The sequence below is a fragment of the Chroicocephalus ridibundus genome, chromosome 11 (genome assembly GCF_963924245.1).
Source record: "Chroicocephalus ridibundus chromosome 11, bChrRid1.1, whole genome shotgun sequence".
In the NCBI taxonomy this organism is placed as follows: Eukaryota; Metazoa; Chordata; class Aves; order Charadriiformes; family Laridae; genus Chroicocephalus; species Chroicocephalus ridibundus.
Window position 1 is genome coordinate 4,719,728 of NC_086294.1, and position 22,158 is coordinate 4,741,885.

At 38.3% G+C, this 22,158-nt stretch overlaps 1 protein-coding gene across 1 annotated transcript in view; it reads left to right on the forward strand.

The window, feature by feature from the left end:
• The first annotated feature begins 931 nt into the window (after nucleotides 1-931).
• The window catches only part of LCP2 (lymphocyte cytosolic protein 2), a 32,321-nt gene continuing 11,094 nt past the window's right edge, over nucleotides 932-22,158 (forward strand). Inside the window, exons 1-9 of the mRNA XM_063349031.1 lie at nucleotides 932-1,252; nucleotides 4,765-4,827; nucleotides 8,344-8,390; nucleotides 16,322-16,387; nucleotides 17,409-17,440; nucleotides 18,270-18,304; nucleotides 19,660-19,858; nucleotides 20,601-20,701; nucleotides 21,952-22,021. Coding sequence (XP_063205101.1) covers nucleotides 1,175-1,252; nucleotides 4,765-4,827; nucleotides 8,344-8,390; nucleotides 16,322-16,387; nucleotides 17,409-17,440; nucleotides 18,270-18,304; nucleotides 19,660-19,858; nucleotides 20,601-20,701; nucleotides 21,952-22,021 — 691 coding nt within the window. The 5' untranslated portion in view covers nucleotides 932-1,174. The remainder of the gene's footprint in view (nucleotides 1,253-4,764; nucleotides 4,828-8,343; nucleotides 8,391-16,321; nucleotides 16,388-17,408; nucleotides 17,441-18,269; nucleotides 18,305-19,659; nucleotides 19,859-20,600; nucleotides 20,702-21,951; nucleotides 22,022-22,158) is intronic.

The window sequence follows — 22,158 nt, forward strand, 5'->3', positions numbered from 1 at the left end:
ATGCATTTGTATGCAAATGTACTTGCAAATTACAGACCCAAGGTTAGAAGGTCTTCAATGACTAGAAATAGTGAAAGTGATGCATTTCATTAGAAAGAAGACATACTGTCCTTTCCAGTGCTTCAGAACTATGCATCTATTCTTACTAATATAGGAAGCTTACAAAATACCACCTTTTGTGCAGCCTGCTGGAGCGGATGGGAACAGCGACCCCAAGCATTCACACCAGCACCACACTGGAAGGAAGAGAAGGGAGAATGGACATGCTGGCTTTTTTAAAAACAGCACATTTGGAATTAGTAAATGTAGTCTCAGCAAAGGTACCTACTGGTAGGCTGGTGCCTGAGCTGGCTATACATTACAGATGCAGTCTGTCATGTCCCCGTGGTTATATTATGGTTCCGTGGATTCTTTTCAGCCATAAAAATCCTTGTTAGAGGTAGATGAGAAATGGAGCACTGAAACAACGACTATGTGATAATTTTTCACCGAAGCTTGTCCATTTTTTAGTTTAGCTGAGAGATTCCTTATTTGAAGGAATACTGACTATAATTCCATCCCTAATTCATGCATATCTCCTTCTGTAGACCTCCAACAACTTTTATTGTTGTACAAATCAAAGAAAGATAGTGTGACACTTCAGGTAGTGAGGTAAGTGGAAGAAGTTTCTCTTAAGTGAATGTGTTCTTCTTTGGAGGGGGGCTTGTCTGGGTTAGACTTGTACAGAAGCAGTAACCGATATCTATGCAGATAATATGCCAATATATTTATACTGTACAGAGTGTGTAAATATGTAAATATTTATGTATGCAATTACAAGCAAATAGGGTCCATAGGAGCTTACTTAAATGTAGCAGGAAGAACACTTTCAACTCTTTGCTGTGCTTCCTTGTTTACTTATTTATATTCAGACAAAGGAAGTGGTAAGGCTGACTAGCTGACAACTTTTCTGAGAAGAGACCATTTTGTATTAGAGGAAGCAGTATCTCTCTTGGATGTCCTAACAACACAGTTCTAAATTAAAAAAAACGCCAGGTCTTAAACAGAAGAACCTGGGTTTTAAGCAAGGAATTACTGGACAGGCTGGAGGTGCTCACACGCAGGGACCGAATGGCTGTTTCATCGCTAGTACTGCTATGAACGATCTCTAACTGCCTAGAGGAGAAAACTTACAATGGATTTGCGAAACATTCCCCACCGTTCAGACGTGCTTGCGTGGAACCCAGATGACTTAGCAGAATATTTTAGGACGGTAAGTTTAACCGTGTCTTGTCTTTGTATGATGGAGGAGCAAATTACTGTAATATTGTTTGTGCTAAATTTACATATTTTTATAATGGGCAAAGCTTGCTGCAAAATTAAAAGCAAAACCACTAACAATTAAGATCCCGAGCTAAACTGGCCAGCAAAACATATAAATGAATCTTGAAAGTGTGTTTTAAATTGGGTATAAGAGAAACTCATGGCTTTTCAGAGAAAATACACACTGTACTACAAGAGTTGTTGATATAACATATATTAACAGCTGTAGAAGGCTTTAATGTGTGAAGATTACAAGTTTTACAGGTCAATGATTTTCAGGAGAGAGATTTTTTTTTTTCAAATTGTGCGGTGTTCACAAATGAGTCTATGAATATCTTTGCTGATCGAGAATCCAGCCGGGAACTTAACAGCTGTGGATACACAGACTCCTAATTCTTTTAGGCTCAGTTGGAAAAACCTTTCAGCTTTTGGTTTGACTTCGCCATTCTAAAACTTCTTGGGCAAAACTCATGGCTCAAGATTACTAGCTACCCCTTCTTTCCTGTCACTGTTACTTTTTCTGACATTACCGTGTGTGACTAGCTAGGAGCTTCTGTTTCTTCTGATACATTTTTCACTCGTGACAATCTGTAAATGTCATTATACAATTCAGAGGAGTTTCCACATTGAAGAAATACTGTGAATGGCCATACAGGAATTCACTACCAATATATATCCTCTGCACAGCAATGCGGACACTGTTGTAATTGCCCAGGAATGTGTAAAACTGAGACAATTTTACTGAAATTTCATTTCTGTGTGTTCTCTGTAAATTGCTAATTTTTCAGTTCACATCAGAGATAATGCCTGCTGTGTCTCCCTTGCAACTGAATACATTCCTCCCGAAGCCCAAAACTCTCAGCCTGGAATTTGACATTGAGATCGATCAGAAGATTTGGGAAGATTTTCAAGTAATGCCAGCATAGCTGGTTACTTTTCAAGTGAGCTGTCAGACTAGACTTGTAAAACCTGGAACAGTTTGGGCTTCATTTTGAAATCATGCAAAATTTATTGTTTGAACGGCTCCTATATTAGAGTTTTCTTTGGGGAGCTGAGGCAAGTTTGATACTAGAATGCAAAACTAGCTAATAAAGACAAGCAGATCAAACACAAAGTCTGTATCTACCAAATCTCCAGAGAAGTGAAACTGCCAGCTACTTGCAAACCTCTAATTTTGGAGTGCAAGGGTTAGTGGCACAGGAAAGTGAAACGAAGAATTGGAGATGGAACAGATGAGATCATTATCAACAGGCAACTTCAGACAAATACAAAAACCATTACAACACTGGTGCATGGGGCTTTGGATCACCGTTTCCAAGAGACTAAGAAGGGAAACGGCTTCCTGAAAGAGCTGGTAATGATATCCTTAACAGTGATAAAAGGATTAACTGTAAGTTCGATCATAACTGAATGGACCCAGTTACACTAATTTTTGAGTAACCCCCCTTCTGCTGATCCAGATACCCCCCCAGGGTAGAGATAATCTTGGCATTCCACTTTTGGGGAGGTGAAGCAGAGCAAAAGCTGCTTAAAGTCATGTAAGACAATAACGTCAGCCTAAGTCAGCCAGCTCTGGGCAACTGCCATAAGTGACCAGATCTTCCCCCTAGGTAAACTCAGATAATTTTCCTCACGCATATCATTAATGGGTCGAATGTTATACCTTAGCTATGCTTTATTTGCATCTGACTAATAGATTTTGCCTGCAGCCATATGTTCAAAGTCCAGAATTCAAGTCCAAGAGGGATAAGCAAATTTTTTTCCTCCTAAACTGAGATAATTGTGGGTTTTTCTCCTACCTGAAATGATTGGTCACGATACAGGGCAGTGGTAATATTTTCATCAATTCATTGTTAGCTTACACCATCATATTAGCAAAATTCAGCCAGCATACACATCAGTAATTTAAGTAACAATACTATAACGTATTACTGGTAGGAATAAAGTCCTCAGTTTCTGTCAAATAAGAATTCTTCATACTTAACAGTAACAACATCTAATTTATGATTCTAGGTGTGTTAACTTAAAGCCTCTGTTAATTTAAACCATGCATTCAGAATAGGGAAGGACCAATAAAGAACCAAACTTTCAAATATTTCTAAAGACTCAACATGTTTTTTTTAGAAAAAGTAAAGATGTTCATATTTGTAATATCCTGAGGGTTATTTTGAATAGCTAAACAGTATTTTTCATCAATGACTTGAAGAAAGAGGTTGGGTCTCCGTCACACTGATATGTTCTGTCACGTATAGCAGTTGCTCACTGCTGCATACAGACTTGTGCTGGTAACGTCATGATAGCACTCACTATATGAAAGAGACGTTTTTTCCAGGTTTAAGTCCTCAGTCCGCACCAAAGTCGTAATTTGTATCCTAAAATATTTAGCAGAGTTAGGTCTGTTTCTGCGTGTGAGTAACTGAGGGTGGCTCCTAAAAATATTATCTCAGCTGTTCAGGTGTTTTCAGGATCTGCTGTCATGTAGCACAAGATTACTCCTTAAAATGAATAAATAGGATAGAACTAAGAAAGGACATGATGCTCCCTATAAGATGTGATCTGCTTTTGGGGGAATTATCCCAGCAGCACAGGATCGTTTGCGCAACTTTCACTAACCAAAGTTTCAAGCAGGACCAGAGCCATTCTTCTGTCCTGAAGGCTCCAAAAAGTCACTTTGCCTGCCCACTCTTTGGGTTCCTTCTGGTGTGGACTTGATCAACTTTAAACAGAAAAGATATAGTCTAGCCGGATCAAAAATACAAGCTGTGTTCTCACGTTATATACTGTTCAAATAAAAAAGAACTTAAGACACCCACTGGAAATATTTAAGAGTCATATCTTGCTAAATGTGGCTAGTTTTTTGGCGCTCCACCCCCCCTTTTTTTTCCCATGTCCCCCAAAATTACTGTTAAATTTTTGCCTGGTAGGACCAGGAGCTTTCTTTCTTATGTACATGATCAACTTCTAAAATGCACGGCCTTGTCCTAGATGCTACTGGAAAACATAATATTGAGGAAAAGCTTTCCAAATATTATAAATATTATAGATAATTTCCAGGATTAACAAGCGACATTTCCATCGAGCAGAGGAAGCTTTTTGATCACAACAATGAATTGTTGCGGGATCAGGGATCAGCGACTGGCATCAGGGCTTCAGTATTGCAGTACACTGAGGTTTTTGCTGTACTTCGGTTTTCTGCAACTGTTCATCCCAGTCAGTACCACAACCGTCTCTGTTCCAAATATTTCTTTGGGCCAGGCAACTGTGGGGTGGTTTTTAGATGCGAGGAATTCTGTGTTCCTACATGGATGAAAAGTCAACTGAAGAATCTTCGTCTTAAAGAACAAAACGAGCCATTTCAACAGGCTCTAGCATACAAAATTTTATCTTGAACCATCTACTCAAAGCTAACTACGTCTATTCTTATAATTAAGGGTGCAATAATCACCTTCTTTTCATTGACAGCTGAAGTATAAGGACTGTGAGAAAGTCGTCAGAAAGCACAGCATAAATGGACAAAGGTTTTTGGTAAGTAGAGTTGTAAAATTCCTCCCTGTAAAATTCCAATCAAGTGATAGTTTTGACTCCTCCTTACTTTGCATTGGCAGATGCAAATTGCTTAGCTCACAGATGGTTACTGAGGTATAAATATGAGAAGTAAATGTCTTTGCTAAAATCAGCCAGACATCTTGCTTTAAATATGGAATGCTGGGAACCCAAGCATGTTGTTTAATATGCATGTATTTTAGTATTTTTTAAACTGACAGTGAAGTTATAAAACCACAGTCTTGTCTTAAATTCATCTCTTCCTTTGTAGGAAGTGCTTGTTTTCAAGTACTAACTATAGAAAACTCACATTTATTAATTGCGCTCTCCTACTAAAGAAGACACAGATCTGGTCAGATGACTGGCCTTTTATTGTGATCACTATTTCACGCCTTTATAGTTAAAATTAGATTTCTTCTGCAGCAATACACAAAATCAATGAGCTTTAAGAACCCCAAACCTAGTGAGCAAAGTCCCAGTGGGTTTAAATCAACATTGCTCCAGGCTTTACCAACAACTTGGCTGAACTTTAGAAAAGCTGACAACTTCCATTGACATAGCTGCTGTTTTCAGCTCTTAAATACACATCCACGAAGATGTGTAAGAACTTTTATTAGTAGTCCAGTTTACTGATTTCCTTTTTTTATTTACCCCAAATATTAACTATTCCATTTTCCCCAAGAGTAGTCATTTTGGTGATCTGTAAAATTAGTCATAGTGGGGAGACCTACACATATCTCTTCTAAAGACTTCTTATTTTTTATTTACTTGCCCTAATGTATCAAGATTTTTGACATTTCATTGAAATGCGACATAAAAATTTTCAAACACCTTTTGTAGGAACAGGATATTACCCCTCCCTCTTACTGGGTGGAGTCAGGAATATTGAGATGTGTGTCATGGGATTTATCCTACTAACCCCTAAGAGATACTCCTTAGCTCAAGCACTAAGGATCTGTGGCTGGAGTGGGAGTTCTGGCTCTGGAAGCATTATGAAATTATAGAAGTTTGTGAGGTTCCTAAGTGATTTGTGTAATTTTTTATTATTTCCAGAGTGTTTCTGTAAATACATAGCTCGGAGTGCAGCATTTTTTCAGAAGCATCCTAACAGATTCAAGGGATGCTTTTCTATTAAGTAAGCGAGCAGCTGCTCATGTCTGCTGAGACTTTTTTTTTAAGCTTTTGACCTACTTGTCAATTGTGTAATGCAAAAATGGTTCACCTGGTAAGCAGAACAACAAGAGGAGACTTTAAGTGGAATATTCTAGAGTACAATGCAATCTTGAAAAAAATTCTTCTCTGTATGAATGGGTTTTCTACGAAATATCTTTCTACATTTTGTAAGTTGTTGGAAACTGACAAATTACATATGCACAGAAGAAACTGTTAAGACTGAGCTTTTGCAGGTTTTGTATCTATTGTCAGATCTATATGGTAAACCTGACCGTAAAAATATTGCTGTCTTATTCTTCAGAATAACATCCTGGTTTCAAAACCACATTTCTGTATCTAGTGGCTACCACAAGGAAAGTCCAGATGAGATGTAGTAGGAATAAAACCAGAGGGATTCCATGTAACTTACTCTAATAAAATTCTCTAATATTTAAAACAGCAACATGGACCTTTAATGAGAGTTTAAACCCATATTATTTGTCAGGTTTATTGCCAGAATAGAATTCCAGAGACAAGCTTAGAAAGTCTTCAGAGAAAATTATCATTCTTCAGTAAATCCTGCAAGCCATCTCCATAAAGGGAGTACATTTTTTATGTGTTTTACTCCTGTGAGTGCTCCCAGAGGCAAAATAGTGCTGGAAAACAGAGATAGGATTTGTTCTGTCCTGAAATTCTTTGATAGCATTATGAACCAATGTGCAATTAGAAACTTCTTATTGTCGGCAGTAAGAAAGACAGAAAGAATCAGGCTATCATCCATTTTCCAAAGAGTGTTTGCAAAGCTTCTTGTGATCAACTAAACAAAACACTTTCTCAAAAGTTTTCGTAATGCACGAATCTGTCCTAAACTTGGAGTTGGACATGATGGAAGAAGAGAGGGGCTGGCTCTCTGCAGCAGCATCTGTAAAGCTCTCAAGACTTAGCACATCTCAGCTCAGGTCAGCAGTAATCTGCAGTCTAATTGCTGTATTATGGTTGAAGGGGGACCACTCTCCCCCCCATCCCAGTTTGTAGGAAGATTTTTGTTAGGCTGCTGAGGCTGGTCTTAAGACCGAGAAGTTTTCCAGCTATATCTCCTCACTAGAACATCTGATTTTACATAGACTGTGATGTTACAGATAAGGTTCTTAGACAAAACTCCAGCAAATGGTGCTCTGTTTTAAAATTTACAATTTTACCCTGAAACTTTTCAGTCATGCACAACTTTGCTTGAATTCACTCTGCAGACATGAAGGCATTCAATATACCTAGCTTCTGAAAGTCACTTAAATAGCGTATTTTTTAGCTGTACTAAAAAGACGTGAAGCAAAATAGCATAAAATCAGAATCTATGGTAGAAGTTTGCCTTCCCTACCAGGAACAGCCCTTTACAAAGGGCATTTCATTGCACATTGCCTTAAAACTACAAGTGTTTAAAAAAACATTTGAAATATCCTGTCCTTTTACATTTACTGTGAGAAGCAGAATTCCAAAATTGTCAGGAATAATACCACCGATGATGTTGAGCTCACACCCACACCCAGCAGCATAGGATGTTACCAGGATGTAGCTCTCTATTAATTGTCTGATGCTGTCCACTGAGATGAATTATAGTATCTCAAGACTTCTTTAATAATAAATACATAAAGGATATGTCTTCCTGTATGCTAGGTGATGGCAGTGTACAATGAAAAGCATTATCTTATTTCCAGTTCTTTTGAGAAGCAGAGCAGGGATGGATGTTAACCTTGTCTGTAAGTCAATGTGACAATATAACATCAGTAAAGATCTGGGTTAGAACCCAAATCAGAAAAGCAAATTACTTGACTTTAACTTTGCACATAGTCCCATTAATTGGAGATTAATACTGGAAGAATGGCTCGTCTGCTGGTAAACAAACAAATTTACCCAACTCTCAGCTGGTAATACCTGGTTTAAGATTTTACTTCTCCTTACAGATCTTTTTAACAACCTATCATTAAAACATTCTAGCTACAGAAATACTTCTCCTTGAAGTTAGATGTGATTATTTAGTTGAAATCCATTGTACGTTAAAAAATACACATGGTGTTTATTACCCTCCTAGCTAAACACAACTGTCAGCAACATAAAGTAAAAAACATCCAGCAAACCAAAAAAAAACATAGAGTATTTTCTGTTGAACTGGGTTCACTTCTCTCATGAGCCATGGGGTGGGCAGGCTGTTATCCTGCATTGCTTTTCTATGCACTTTATGTTCCTCTCAGTTGAAACTTCATGCCGTATTTCTGAATATGCACACTTCTGTAAGTCACGGGGTGTTCCCATGGACAATTTTGTGATATATACCATGTGTTTCCTTTCCAGAACATGTCTGAAAATGATATTCAGAAATTTCCCAAACTCAGAGTGCCGTAAGTAAAGCCAAACCAAATTAACACTAAAAATACTCGTAGCTCATCTGCAGTGAAAACTTATAGGAAATGTTGGGCAAAGGATTTGCAAGTGATTAGTTAGAGACGTGTTTATTGCACTGTACTGAGAGAAAAAGAAGAATGTTCCAAAATAAAAGGAGTGTTGTCATAACTGCTCAAGCACAATGATGCAATACAAAAAAAAAAAGTCTGGGAGACATTCAGAAGAACTCGTCCATAAATTCTTTGACTAACATCAGCTACACAAAGGTTAAACTTTTTTGTGAATATTACCTTCGAAATATGATTTCTCTCTTCACTGCTTAACTGTTGACTTTAACTCAAATTAAAAAAAAAAGTCAGGTATGCACACAACAGTTGAGGAGTTCAAGTGCTTTTCATCATGTGCTTTTCCTTTAGGTAGGTGCTAAAGATAAATCAGTCTGGAACATTTGATTCAGTGTTAAATATCTTTGTTGCTCATTTTCCAGTTCCATACTCACTCCCTCTATACATGTCTTGATTTTGCTACGGAGATAGAGTCTGCTTTGCCTTTTCTGATGCATCAGAGCTTGTGTAACATGTTTTGGTGAAGCTAAGAACACTGAAAAATTGTGAAATACCTGCATGGTCTGTCACATTCGTGCACTCATGGGTAAGCTGGTGGCTAGATGTGAGGGCAGGAAGATGCTGCTCTTTGGATCAGATATGCAAGGACTTGAACTTGAAAGCCTCAGACATGACGTTTCGTAAGATCATATTGATATTTTCATACAATAAATTTCCCAATAATAAGGATTGGTCCTGTATAATGTATAATGGTCATAATAAGGGGGCCTAGATGCTATAAAAAAAAGATTCCCTGATATTTCAGCATTTTTAACTTGCTGTCAATTACAAGCAAGATTTAACTAGGTTACTGAGGCTGAAGGACCAGAGTTACACCACATTTTCTGTGAAAAACTCACCATACTGTAAAACACATTGCTTATAATTCTCTGATAATTCGTCCCTTTTAATAGTCATTTGGCAAAACTGCCTTGTGTTTGTCTTTTTTTAACTTTTGAGAACTTTTGGTGATTTCCTTTCAAATTTGTGAGTCAAAAGTGGTCGGTGGAAGGTCTGATAAACACACACATACAAGAGATATTAATGTCATAGGTGAATAGGTAAAATGAAATCTAACAACGTGGAGTTGCTTCTATCTCCTCGTCTAATCTACTGATATCTCAAAAATGTTTTGAAAATTTGATTTTCACAATCCACTTACCTTGTAACACTTTAGCAGAAAGTGAACAGCCTTCTCTAGGCAGATCTTTTGGGCTTCTCAACAAGAAGAGAACTCAAAATCAAGAGCTTTAAAAGAAGAGTGAAGCTTGGTGCACAACTGGACAGACTGAGTAAATAAGTAAATTAATCAATCTGAATGAAATTTCTGGAACTAATGCCCTGGTTCTCAGCTTTCTCTATACTTACAAACACGGAAAAATATCCCTAGAATATTGTGAATATACATGGAAAAAGGTTAGTGTCATGTGGGGTCCTCCATCTAATGCCACTGTTTAAAACAAGAATTTAGAGTTTTAACAGGAAAGGGAACTTGTTGCCATTTAAAACATTAATTTAATTACTTTAGAATCTCCACACTCTCACCAAAACAGAAAGCTCTTGCTGTTGACTTTTACTAGAACACATTCATGCCTTACATCATAATGCAAACCTCACCCAGTAGGGAGAGTTAGTTCTTCTGCAAGTTGAAATACACATTACCATATTGTAGTATCGTACCTTATACTTAACAACAGTGCTAAAATCTAAGCGTATTCTGTAAAGATGCTTAATATAAATAGCAAGTGTCACACTTACAGCCCTGGCCAGTGAAATGAATAAAAAGTACACATACATGAGAGCTTGTTCTCCAGTACCTTTAGCAGGGTTATGCTGATCTACATGTGCTGAGAACAGAACTCAGCACTTGCAACTATACAAGGTTTGCAAACCACAGCTCACATCCATACAGACCTCCTGAGCTGGGTATGTGGTTTTACTAAATATATACATTTGAGCAAATCTACTGGTCAGGTTTTGAATATAACCGTGTCATTACTTGGGGATGGCTCTGTGACTTTTAGAAGAATCTTTAAGAGTTTAAGTAGGTAACTGTTGTCATTACAAAGTATGATAGGCCATTTCCTAAAACTAATAAACCCGCCTCAATCTTCTGTTATTATTAACAGAATTATTATTTCGAAAGTTAATCTCTATCAGCCATGTTACAGTTGCACATCTTCACGAATTTTCTTTTGGCTTATTTTTAAATACCTATTTTAAATACACTATTTTGAAAATTAAAATACTCCATAAAATCTTCAAAACTCTCCATTAAAAGGGCTGAACTCATTATTTAAAACTTTGCTAAAAATTTTACATATATTTAAGGGTACCATATAAAAGTGACTGATGCATGCAGACAGTCCTGCAAGTTTTATACTGGCAACCCTTTTGCAGGCAAAAGGGTTAATGGACACTAAGCCTGCACAGGATTCCCTGCACCCGCAAAGGCCACACGCAGACTTCTCCAGGGACTGTAACAAACTCCACAGTCCTTTTACCTCCGTAGGGATTCCCAGTCTTGTTTGCGCTCACCACCTAAGTTTCTCGTATGCCTGCCAGAAATACTGAGCTCTTGTACAAAAGGTGATCGCCGCGGGCATGGTTAGGGAAATCTATCCTGCGTGTCTATTAGGGCATTATATCTTGTGGGGGATGGCAAACGAAGACTGAATAAGACTGAATTTTTTATGGAGTACTTGAGAGAATCAAACCCAAAAGTTGTCCTCATCTTTGAGTCATGTGTAAAGCTGTGCCTAACAGAGCATTAGACAGTTGGAAACTCATGTGCCTTCCTTTCCTTGCAGTATCTAGGCCTTTAAATAAACCTGTACATTTGAAACTCTTATTCCATTTGGGGCTTCTCTGATAAATGTAAAGTTTTTACTTTCATTCAGAATATTAGCATTGATGATGCTGTCACTCTTTGAAACCCTGAGACCTCTTGCACTTATGTTGCTATTACAGCAATCTTAGGGAGAAGTTTAGAAAATTAGCTTTGCTTAATGCTATATTTTAACATAGAAGCCTTTCTTTCATTCACCCTTACATGCACAGTAGAGTCAAAGTCGTGGCTCAGGCACAAGGTCCCAAAGCAAAAGGCTGAGTACAGGTAACTCCACTTCAGTTTCACCCTTTCCTTTAGACAAGAGGGAGGTGGAAAAAGCCACCTGGTCTTTGCCAGTTCTGTGTTGTAGTTGGACTGCTCTGGCTGGGCACAGGGAAGAGGGAATGAAGATTCTTGGACTGGTTTAAGGCTCCAGTTCAAACGGCACATGCTGAGCTTCAGGAATCTCTTCAAGCTAAATAGAAAATGCCACCACATAGTATTTCTACTTGAATATATACATTTCTATTTGAAGATATGTAGTATCAGCTTTAAATCACTTGGGAAAAATTTGCTTTTAAGCATGCTAACCATATCTTAGGAATTTAAGCATAGTTGCCATTCTATGAAAAGTTACATGCCTATATGTTCCAGTGACCTACACAGATCTGCTATGGAACTGATGAAGGATCTTTGAAGACTTGATACTGCATGATAAGATGTGGTAGAACCCCGTCTCCAGGTTCCAGACCACAATGAGTTTTCCCTACTTCACTTGTTCACAGATTGAGCGGAAATCTATGGCCCAGGACACATTCAGCCATTACCCCAACATTATCACGTTGCCATGGACCTTTAAGGAGCAGCAACATTTGGGCCAAGTAATCTATTGGTAGGAACACCTAACACATACATTTCTTCCTCTTCCCACTGAGAAATTAAAATAAATAATTGCGACATTGTGATTGGGTTATCATGAATGTAGGTGTCATCCTGAGTAAGAGAGCGCATCACACCTGACCTGACAATCTGTTCAGTTCTCAATAGCTTCACTCAGTTGCAGCCTGTTTTCTTCAAACATAGACTATGCTTAACACTCGGCATTTTTATAACAGTACGAAAAACTGTTAAAAACTGTAGTGTTATGATTTTTGTTGAACTCATTCATATTACTCATGTACTTACTATATCTTACGAAAGAACTATTTAATCTAATACTAATACTGCTAGGTTAACATACACACCTGAAGCTTCACAAACAACACACTGCATCCTGAAAGAGCAAGAGGTGCAGTGGTGAAACGGGGAAGGGATATGGTACATTTACACAGAGCAGACATTGAATGTCTGTCTTATGCACTAAAGGAAGCTCAGACCTAATCATGAGGGTGTAATTAACATTTTGGTATAAATCTAATGAAACAAAAGGCAAATATACAGCTTAAGGGACACATGGAGTTTTCTTAATGCTCATCATCGCTATTGGCAGTGACAGAAAGTCATAAAGATTTTTCCTTGTGGATAACAAACATGAGTCTCGCAAAATATTGTAAAGCACGTTCAACTGAATGTGCCTTACTTCATGTGGTTAGAATTACTAAACAAGAAAAAGCAAAGATCTCATACAAAATGTTGGTGGTTGGTCGATACCTGAATCTAAACCATGATCTAAACACTGAAGTTAGTCTTTGCCACTCTTATTGTTTACTATCTTGAGAGAAAACATTTCCAAGTTTTCAGTAAGCCAAGGTACTACTACAGGCTGTTGGTCCCTTTGGCTATCCTCAGTGGCACCTTGCTGGCAAACCTGAGATTTGAAATTTTCAACCTAGGTCTGAAAGCTTATTAGCTTATTAGCTTATTATCCCGTGGCACTTGTGAAAATTTCCAGTAATAAAAAACCCCATCATTGCACTAAAGTACATAATTGCATCTGCCAGATCAAACATGGGGAGTGTGCTGAGTTCTGAATGGGACACATTCAGAGCCTACAGACATGGCCCAGTCTGAAAGTCATTCTGCTTTCAGGAGAGTCAAAGTGCAAACCAAAAAATTAAGAAATCTAGGGTGCTCTTCTCTTTAAAAAGGTATCCCTTAGGCAGAAGCGAATGTGCGTGCACACATGCTCTCTCAGATGGGATGCTAAAGGCTATTGAAAGGTTTAGAACATAACTGATATTTAGTCAGTTTTGAAGCCAACATAATAGTATTGCATCTCCCCAACAGACTTTTCTCAAAGGCCAAAACAAAGACTTCACCACAAACTGTGATCTTGACAGTGTTCAATATGCAACATGCAACTTCCTGGCCATACAGGACTTTGCCTTCCATCTCTCTCACCTATCTTAAGCCCTTTATCCCAATACAGATAGAATGGATTCTACTCACAACAATGCCTGCCATTAAGCGAACAAAAGCCAGTTTTGGAGCACTGCTTTGGGGGCTGGCTGTGCGGTGGTTTTTTTTTTATTTTCAACTTCCTGCCAGTTTTAAGCTAAGCGTCTGGTGGAGGAGGTAGAAAGAGAAAGAGAAGTCTGAGTAACATTTTCTGCAAGTGCTGTTGCCTTATCCTCTCCTATCATCCACTCCCACAACTCACAGAGCAGTGTGGTTTTGGTACTTCCTTCCTCACATGGCTACAGACTCAGCTGCTCCGTGCACCAGTCTTCTCTAATAATGTTCCTTGTCAAGTCTTACCATTCTAAACTTTGCTGCCTTCTAATAATCCTGCTCAGGTTTAGTCCAGAAAGCTTCCAAACACTCATGTCTCATTCATACCCACAGAAGCCTGAACTAAAAGAATTATTAGCTCTAAAACCGGTGATCTTCATTTTCTTTCTTTAGCTGAAAATAAACACAATATTATGAAAGATCCTTCCTCTACCTCTTTGACAAGAGAGAATAAGCCACACACAAGTTCTGTAATCCACTTCTCAACAAAAGCACTGGTGTATGCAGTGCGCCGCTCACCCCAGAACATTTCCTGATGGTTCACATGGAATTTATTATTCACACGGCAGCTTCCTTATCACCTGCAGCACAAGGAAATTTCTTGAGTGCATGGGAAAGAAGAGCAAGAGGAGTCCTATGTCTATAACTTGGCATTTTTCTTGCTTTATACAATTTGTTTGGGAAATGATGTCAGATTTAGACAGCTGTAATCCTTAAATTATTAACATTTGTGCATGTGTTTATTTCAAAAGGGACAAGTATGACAATATTTGCTTCAAATCAGAAAATGGCAAAGTACTCTCTTAAAAAAGAAAAACCCATAAATTATTCTTCCTCTGTCTTTCTATTTACATACTTGGATCCTTGGGTACATCTTCATCCTTTTCAGACAGCACAATTATACTGATCTGAAATTGCTTGCTCTCTGATACTTGCTGGCAGCCCGATCTGTCCCCATAGCATTTTCCATAACAAAACACAGCAACCCTACGCCTTGATTATCTTTCAATCTGAATGACAGTAAGGTAGGTATTAGAAAAGTAGCAAGGGTAAGAGAAGGGACAGTCAACATAGAGAAAGATTTTTATCACGGTTCAGGATCCAAAAAGAAATAGTATGGTTTTGTTAGCTTTTTTTTTTTAATAATAGATTGCTTGAAAGCTTGTCTTCCTTAAGTCCCAGCCCAGAAAAGCAGTTAGACATGAATGACGTCGTTTGGAAAAAACTAGGGGATTATTATTGCTGAGTAGCAGAAAAAGACATGAAAGAAGCAGAAAAACAAAATCAAGTGGTAACTGCCTGGCCATAAACAGAGACTTTACAATGCTGATATAAAAGTTGATTGACCAGATCTAAGAAGTATGGAAAAGAATTCTGTACTAACCAACAATAAAGTTAGGATTTTACAGAATTTAGAATCTGAGATAAACAGACATTTTGAGTTCCTGATTTCTTTTCATACTATTTTTATTTCCACAATTACTGTCTCTGATAGGCCTAAAGAATATAAGCTAGAAATAAAATGGGTTCTTTTTAAAACCAGATGTATGTACCCAATTTGCTTCGGTTGTCACCAGACTTTCTTGGTGGGACTTTCCTCAAAAAGAAATATTGAAAATTAAGAATGGGGGCAAGACTTGTCAGAAGCTTTCTTTGAAATAAAAACTTTATTTGAAGCAAAATAATCATAGAGGCAAACTTCATTACTAGCAGAGCGGAATTCTGTTGCTCTCAGTGGACTTAACTCTGTTAATCTCAGTACTGACTGTCCTGTAGGCTCAGCGTTGTTCTCAGGGAGTCAGTCAATACAAAACCTCAGGCTATGGATGCCAGCAGTACTAGCAGCATAAATGTATGCTCCTGACTGAAATTTCACTCAAGGCTGTGTTTCATCAGTTGTTATTCACTGTACAACTGCTCACGAGTAATGACAAACACTTCAACTTGGAAAAATCTCTCTAGACGTACAGCTGTAGTCTTCATATGTTCCATGAATATTTCTGCCCTGCCCTGCAAACGTGCTAGAACATGGAACTATATCAACCCTTTCACCTTCTTTACAGGAGGGATTCTGGATTAGGTGTATTTTGGTTGCAAAAGGAGAGAGACAAAAAAGAACAGAGTAGACACAGGGTACCTTTAATCCCTGCTTTTGCAACCATAAGCTTGGTAGAAGCTGTTTCCTGAAGCATAATCTGCTTTTTCCACGCAAAATAATACAAATGCAATCACCGTTATTTAAAGCAGCGTTCTAGTGCGTGATGTCTACCACACCCAAAGTTTCTACGGCTTGCTGGGTTTAATGTTTATTTTTAAACTCGATCCAACAATACGGGGTTTTATCTGTGTAAAAACAGCCTAGTTTTCAATTGGATATGCTACAGTGCAACTTTGTAATAAGATGATAAATTCAACATTCTTACCACAGAGTAATTCTGAATTACCAGATTTAATTTAGCAAATATTGAGGGAAAGCAGCTAAGAGAACAACTGACAAGTTTCAAGAAGGTTTTCTTAATATTTTTTTGTTTCTTTTAAATAGAATTGTAAGTAAATTAAGTCAAGAAATCAACAGAAATGAAGGCAGGCTATCTTTCTTTCCAAAATGGTAAGTAAAACAATTCAGCTTTCTTTTTCAAAGCTTTCAGATATATCTTTTCTGGACTGTTTTCCATTTGAACAATAATACCTGGGTCAGAGGGACAGCCTGGAAATTATATAAAATAAAATGCTGTTTTGTTAGTGTCATCTGTTAAGAATAACAAAGCCTGAGCCCATGAACAACCTAGGTACTTCTGCCATGTCCGGAACCAAGTAACGTATATATTTCATACAATTTTCCACCTGAGTAAATTAATCTTTAGGAATGCTATAAAGCCTAGGCGCATATTATTGCAATAAGTCATCATTAATGCATTTCACAGACCTATATATTGTTACACTTTCTAATACTTTATGACTTACCATTGAATGTAATATTCCTGCAATAGAAAAAGAGCAAAAATTGCAAGAATCTTGCATGAAAAAAGAACATTTTATATACATATACAATGAAAATGGAAACATAGAATCCTAGAATAGTCTGGGTTGGAAGGGACCTTTAAAGGCCATCTAGTCCAACCCCCCTGCAATGAGCAGGGACACCTTCAACTAGATCAGGGTGCTCAGAGCCCGTCCAGCCTCACCTGGAATGTCTACGACACATGCTTTTACATCATCCCATAACATGATTTTACACCTTTGCATTAACTCGAGTTCAAAACTAGAATTGAAAACCATAAAAATATTTATCAGCCCTACAAATATTTATGAACTTGACTTTCAGCAGCTTGAATGGAATTTGTAAATAAAGTTTCTATTTTCAGGACAGGGGCCCCTGGTAAATTTATTTACCGAATCCCCTTGTTTCTAAACACTCGACCTCACTGACTTGAATTTTTTCAAGACAGTTTAGCTTACATTTAGGACCCTGTATGTGAAATATGAAGTAGTGGGGTTTTGGCATTTTGGGCAACCTCATTCTATTGTTACAGCCAACCACTACCTTTATTTGCAATAGATTTTAGTATGCTTCAAACATTTAAGAATTGCAAATTGAAGGAATTTATTTGTTTCCGTCTTTGTTGTAGGGCCCAAACACAAAAATGTCCTGACAATCCAGGTAAGTGTGTATTGGCAGATAGTCTCTAACAACAAAAACCGTTTAAAAATATTAAAATATTAAGTTAATCCTTGCAGGGGGGATTAAATGGGGGGAGAAAGGGGGGGAGAACCCAAAGCAACAATAGAAAAAGATGAGAGCACGAAGAAATTGCAAAAAGAATAAAAATTAGTTGCATGAGAACAAGTAAGAAAAAATATTTTTAAAACAGAAAAGATGGTGAAGAAAGGCAAAAGCAGAGACGTTTAGGTGAGAATCCCCAAAGTACCTTTCTTTAACCCAATACATAGTATCAGTGCTTATATATTTCTGTTCCAACCCCTCTGCCCCCTGCTCCTACACCTAGCAGCACCCTGTGTTAGAGAGCCAAGCTTCTAGATGTCTGCCATGGTCTAAATTTTTATTTCAATTATTTTCTTAATAGGCCATGAGCACTTAACATTTCTGCAACTTTCCATGTTCCCCCAGTCCAACTGAAATTAAAAAACCTTTTGATATGAAAGCTAAAATAGTATTAAACAAAGAGATAAGAAGTCTGTGCTCATTCTGAAAGCACTGTACTTCACATTATATTTAAAACTGGAAGCGGAGGACAAACTTGAAGTGACAGCACACACACAGCTCATCTCATACAAGGATAGCTGTACTTAGTTTTGAAGCAGAATGTTAGCCGTAGGATGTTTCGTGTCCGCCTGCCTTTGAAAGACCTACCTTGTTCCTGGGACATAGAACTGATCTGGGATTTGTTGTGTCCTTTTTTGTCAAGTTACACCTTGCCAGTTTAAAGTTGTACATGCTAAGAAGCCTGTGGTTATGCTTCTTTACACAGGATACGGTCAAGAAGACGGTGGCTGGTCTTCATTTGTGAGTATCAGGATTAACAAAACCTACTGGTTGAATGGGTGACCTCTTCTGTAAGGTCTGTCGTTTCTTGCGTTACCTACTTTGGGCAACACGGCTGGAGTGAGCAATGGCAAGGGGGGTTAGGATGAGGAGAAAGAGAAGCAGGAGTGTGAATGATTGGAGCAGCTGCATACAACTCTCTTCACTGAGCAAAGGGTCTCCCTGACTAAGACAAGGCAGAGCTTCAGAACGGCAGTCCTGTACCACTGGCTTAAGCAGAAGCTCACAGCCTACAACCAGGCCACAGAGCCTTAGCTGAATTTTATATACCTATTTCCAGCTCTTAAAAGAGATGGCTAGGAAGGGAAAGATTGCTATGTTATTCAATGGCAAATTCTTGCCATTTTATTTTCTAGAGTTGATTTGCTGAAGAATCTTATTTTTTGAAGCCACTAGACTGCAAGAGTTCCTTCTGCCTTTCGGCAAAGAAAGTGCATTGGTAAACACCATTGCACAAGGCGTACACAACTCAGCTAGCTGAACGAATAAGCTGACTGATGCCCAGTCCGGGTTTATGACAATCTCTTACACTGACCAGTACCAATGTTTTTTTGCAAAAAATGGAGAGGAATTTTTAAAAACCACTTGCTACTAAGTTTGCAGGAAATTTGCAGCTATTTTAGGAGCACAAAAGGTGAAAATAACCACCTGTAGAGCACCTGGGCTGCATGTCAACACAGAGCTAGTCTGGAACTTTCAGCCAAGACACCAATGACGAATTGAAGAGGTTTTTTCTTGTAAGGCTGGGCAGGTTGCACAGGAGATGTGTGCAATGAACACTACCCTATTCTCACCGGGCTCTTACTAGAGCCTGCATGTTGTATGAAGCTGGTTTTGTCCAGACGGCACCAAGACCCGTATCAAAAACCTCATTTTTTTCGGAAGTGTTTTAAAATAGTTGAGTTGCAGGCTGCAGAGTACATGCTATTAAGTAAGAACGAATATCAACAGGCATCAACTGCTACTCCAATGTGTTTCTAGGAAGCATTGAATTGTTTGCTGGTGCCCTGTCTGTTCCCTAAAACAAAGGCACGGTGCATTTCAAGAAGCTGTCGCCTTATCTTGACCTTCCACTGCAGTTACTGCTATAAAATGAGACTCATTTCCTTTCGTAAGCTGTTGAGTGCTGTATGCATTAATAAAATGTTGCCTCCTTTCCCCAATTTATTTCAACAGAGAATTTTTTTCACTCAAACTGGTTGTAAAAACTCAATGTCCTCCAGAGTGAAAAATACCACAGTAAAAGGCCACAAGGAAATTGTAGTGCAGTGTTTAGTATCCCATTACAGCATCCATCCTTTACGTACATTTGCCAGGATGAAGATGATGACTACGAAAGCCCGGATGATGACCAGGAAAAGGAAGATGAGGCTGACTATGAATCACCAACAGAAGAACCTGAGGAAGCAGAACATGACAGTGATGGCTATGAGCCGCCTCCATCCAATAACGATGAAGCACACCACAACGTCATATTTCCTGCCAAGTCACTTGCAAACAACACAGATTATATAGGTAATTACTAAAAATCAAGTGTTATTAATAATTTATAAATTATATTTTCACACATTATCAGCTACATTTTAGATGGCTGGTAATGGAATATAGGTTTTTCCTGGAAGTCGACAGCGTAGTTCATGAACAAGACTTACAAGTGACAGACTTACTGCACGTTGGTGGCTTTGTGCCTTTTAAAGATACATTTTCACTTCAGACAAGCTCTGTTGGATTAAGGTGTGTGCATTATTTGGCCTTTGGTTTGAATGTGCATGAAGTTATGTGCAAACTGTGTTAGCTTTATTAGTGCGACCTCGATCAGAGAAAGTTGTCACAACAGGGGCAAAAAACCAGTGAAAACTGGGAAAAGAAAGAGATCAGCTTCCTCTGCCTGTCATTTTTTTAATGTCTAATTCTTCAGCAGCCTGTGGTTGTGGAGTCAGATAAAGGAGTACAAAACTGCCATTTCGACTGGCTGGTGTTTCACACAGTCACTGAGCTGCAGGGAATGAAAATAATTAGCGTGGGCCAACAGACGAGCAGATGGAGTCATCTCACCACCAAAGGGACAGACAAGCCTGTAACTCCCGAAACAACGTTGATCGTAGAGCAACCGTCCATTACAAATGAAAACAATGTCTTTCTGATGTAACTTAAATATGTAGGTTATTGCAAGGGTTTTTTTCATAAAGATCTAATGAGACTAAAATAACCAGACACTTTCTGTAGTTGTTTAGTTTGGTGTTTTTGTTTTCTTCAGACAGACCTCCAACAAGTAGATCATCACATCAGCCTCCAGTACCACCCCAGCGACCTGGCCTGTGCCCAGCACCAGCCTCATTTGGGGGAAGATGTGCTTCTGTATGTTTCTTTCTTAATATTTCACCTAGATCCTTTCCTGGTACCTTCTTAGAAGTCAAAGTGCAATGCCATTTTTATTCAGATAGTGGATGTAGAGGAAGAATTTCAGCCACCAAAATACATTTGAACTCTATTACAGGGTGGCCATTTTTTCACGGAACAATTCAATTTCATGGGACAAATAGATTAAATTATTTCACATTACTTGGCTGTTTCTTACGCTGGAAATTTGTATCCACTTGTGAATGCCTCTCCCGTATTAATTATAGATTTGTAATAGATCCTTCTTTGTTACTTTTGTGATACTTGTAAAATGAAAAAAGGCTAAGTCTTTCCAAGCTATACTTTTAGCAATTGTCCAATTGAAGTAAGACCACGTAAAAGTGTAAGTGACTGTATAATGAGAACCCCAATGAAAGAGATTTTTTTTTTTCCTTTCCCTTTTTTTGGTCCTGTGAATACTTCAAAACCAAAAGTTATTGTGCTGTTTACAACTGGCACTATAGGTTCACTGTATGCCAGAGCAGATGTACGTTAGACCTACCCACGTACACAAGTAAAGGTAATTTTAGGATGTGATATAGGGACTTTTGGGTTGATCCAGTGTCATAGCTCATGTAAATAAAACACACAGGACTTTTGGGTATCATGAGCTCTCTAGACTGCTGTCACAAATTGCTGCTCTCTTTTTTTTTTTGGAATAAGTATAAATGTTGGAAGGCTTTTTTCTGGAGAAATCTAGGTTTATATGCAAACACAATGCTGTTTGACCCCAGCTCTCCCAGTAACAAAGAACAGTCCTTTCTCCCCCTGCCTTGGTCAGCAACAGTCAGTAACACAGACTTAATACAGATTTCTCAACTTCAAATTTACATCCACTAATTTCAATACCAGTTTTCAAAACTAACACCAGCTGCATTGAAGGAGCAAAGATAAAACTGCATTTTTGAAGCTCCTGTTTCTTTCCTTTGACAATACTGATACCCTCCCCAAAGATAACATTCTGCTAGAGTATTCCTTGTGATACAAAACACATTGGAAGCAACTCTGCATCTAACAAAACCCCATGTATGTGAGTCATTCTTCAGGAGCGTTAATGGCGCCTATCGTTCCTGTGTTGAGCAGAGACCTACTAATTGTGCTGTACCAGAGACAAACATTGGTACATGTGGTGTGGTGGGCTTAACATACTAAAATTAAAACAGAAAGGTGAAGACACACTTTAACCACATGTAAAATATTTGTTTTAGCTGCCAGCTTTTCCTCCTCCACCAAGCAACAATGACTTGAGTAGAGACAGAAATATCAAGCCTTTGAAACGTAAGTAGAGCTGGTTTTCTCTTTGCAAAGCTTTTTGCACAGGCTACAGAGCACTTCACCTTTGCCTGTATCTCCTCACTTCCACTCTCTTCTACTCTTGATACAGAAGCCTCACTTGTTCCTTTAAGAAGCAACAC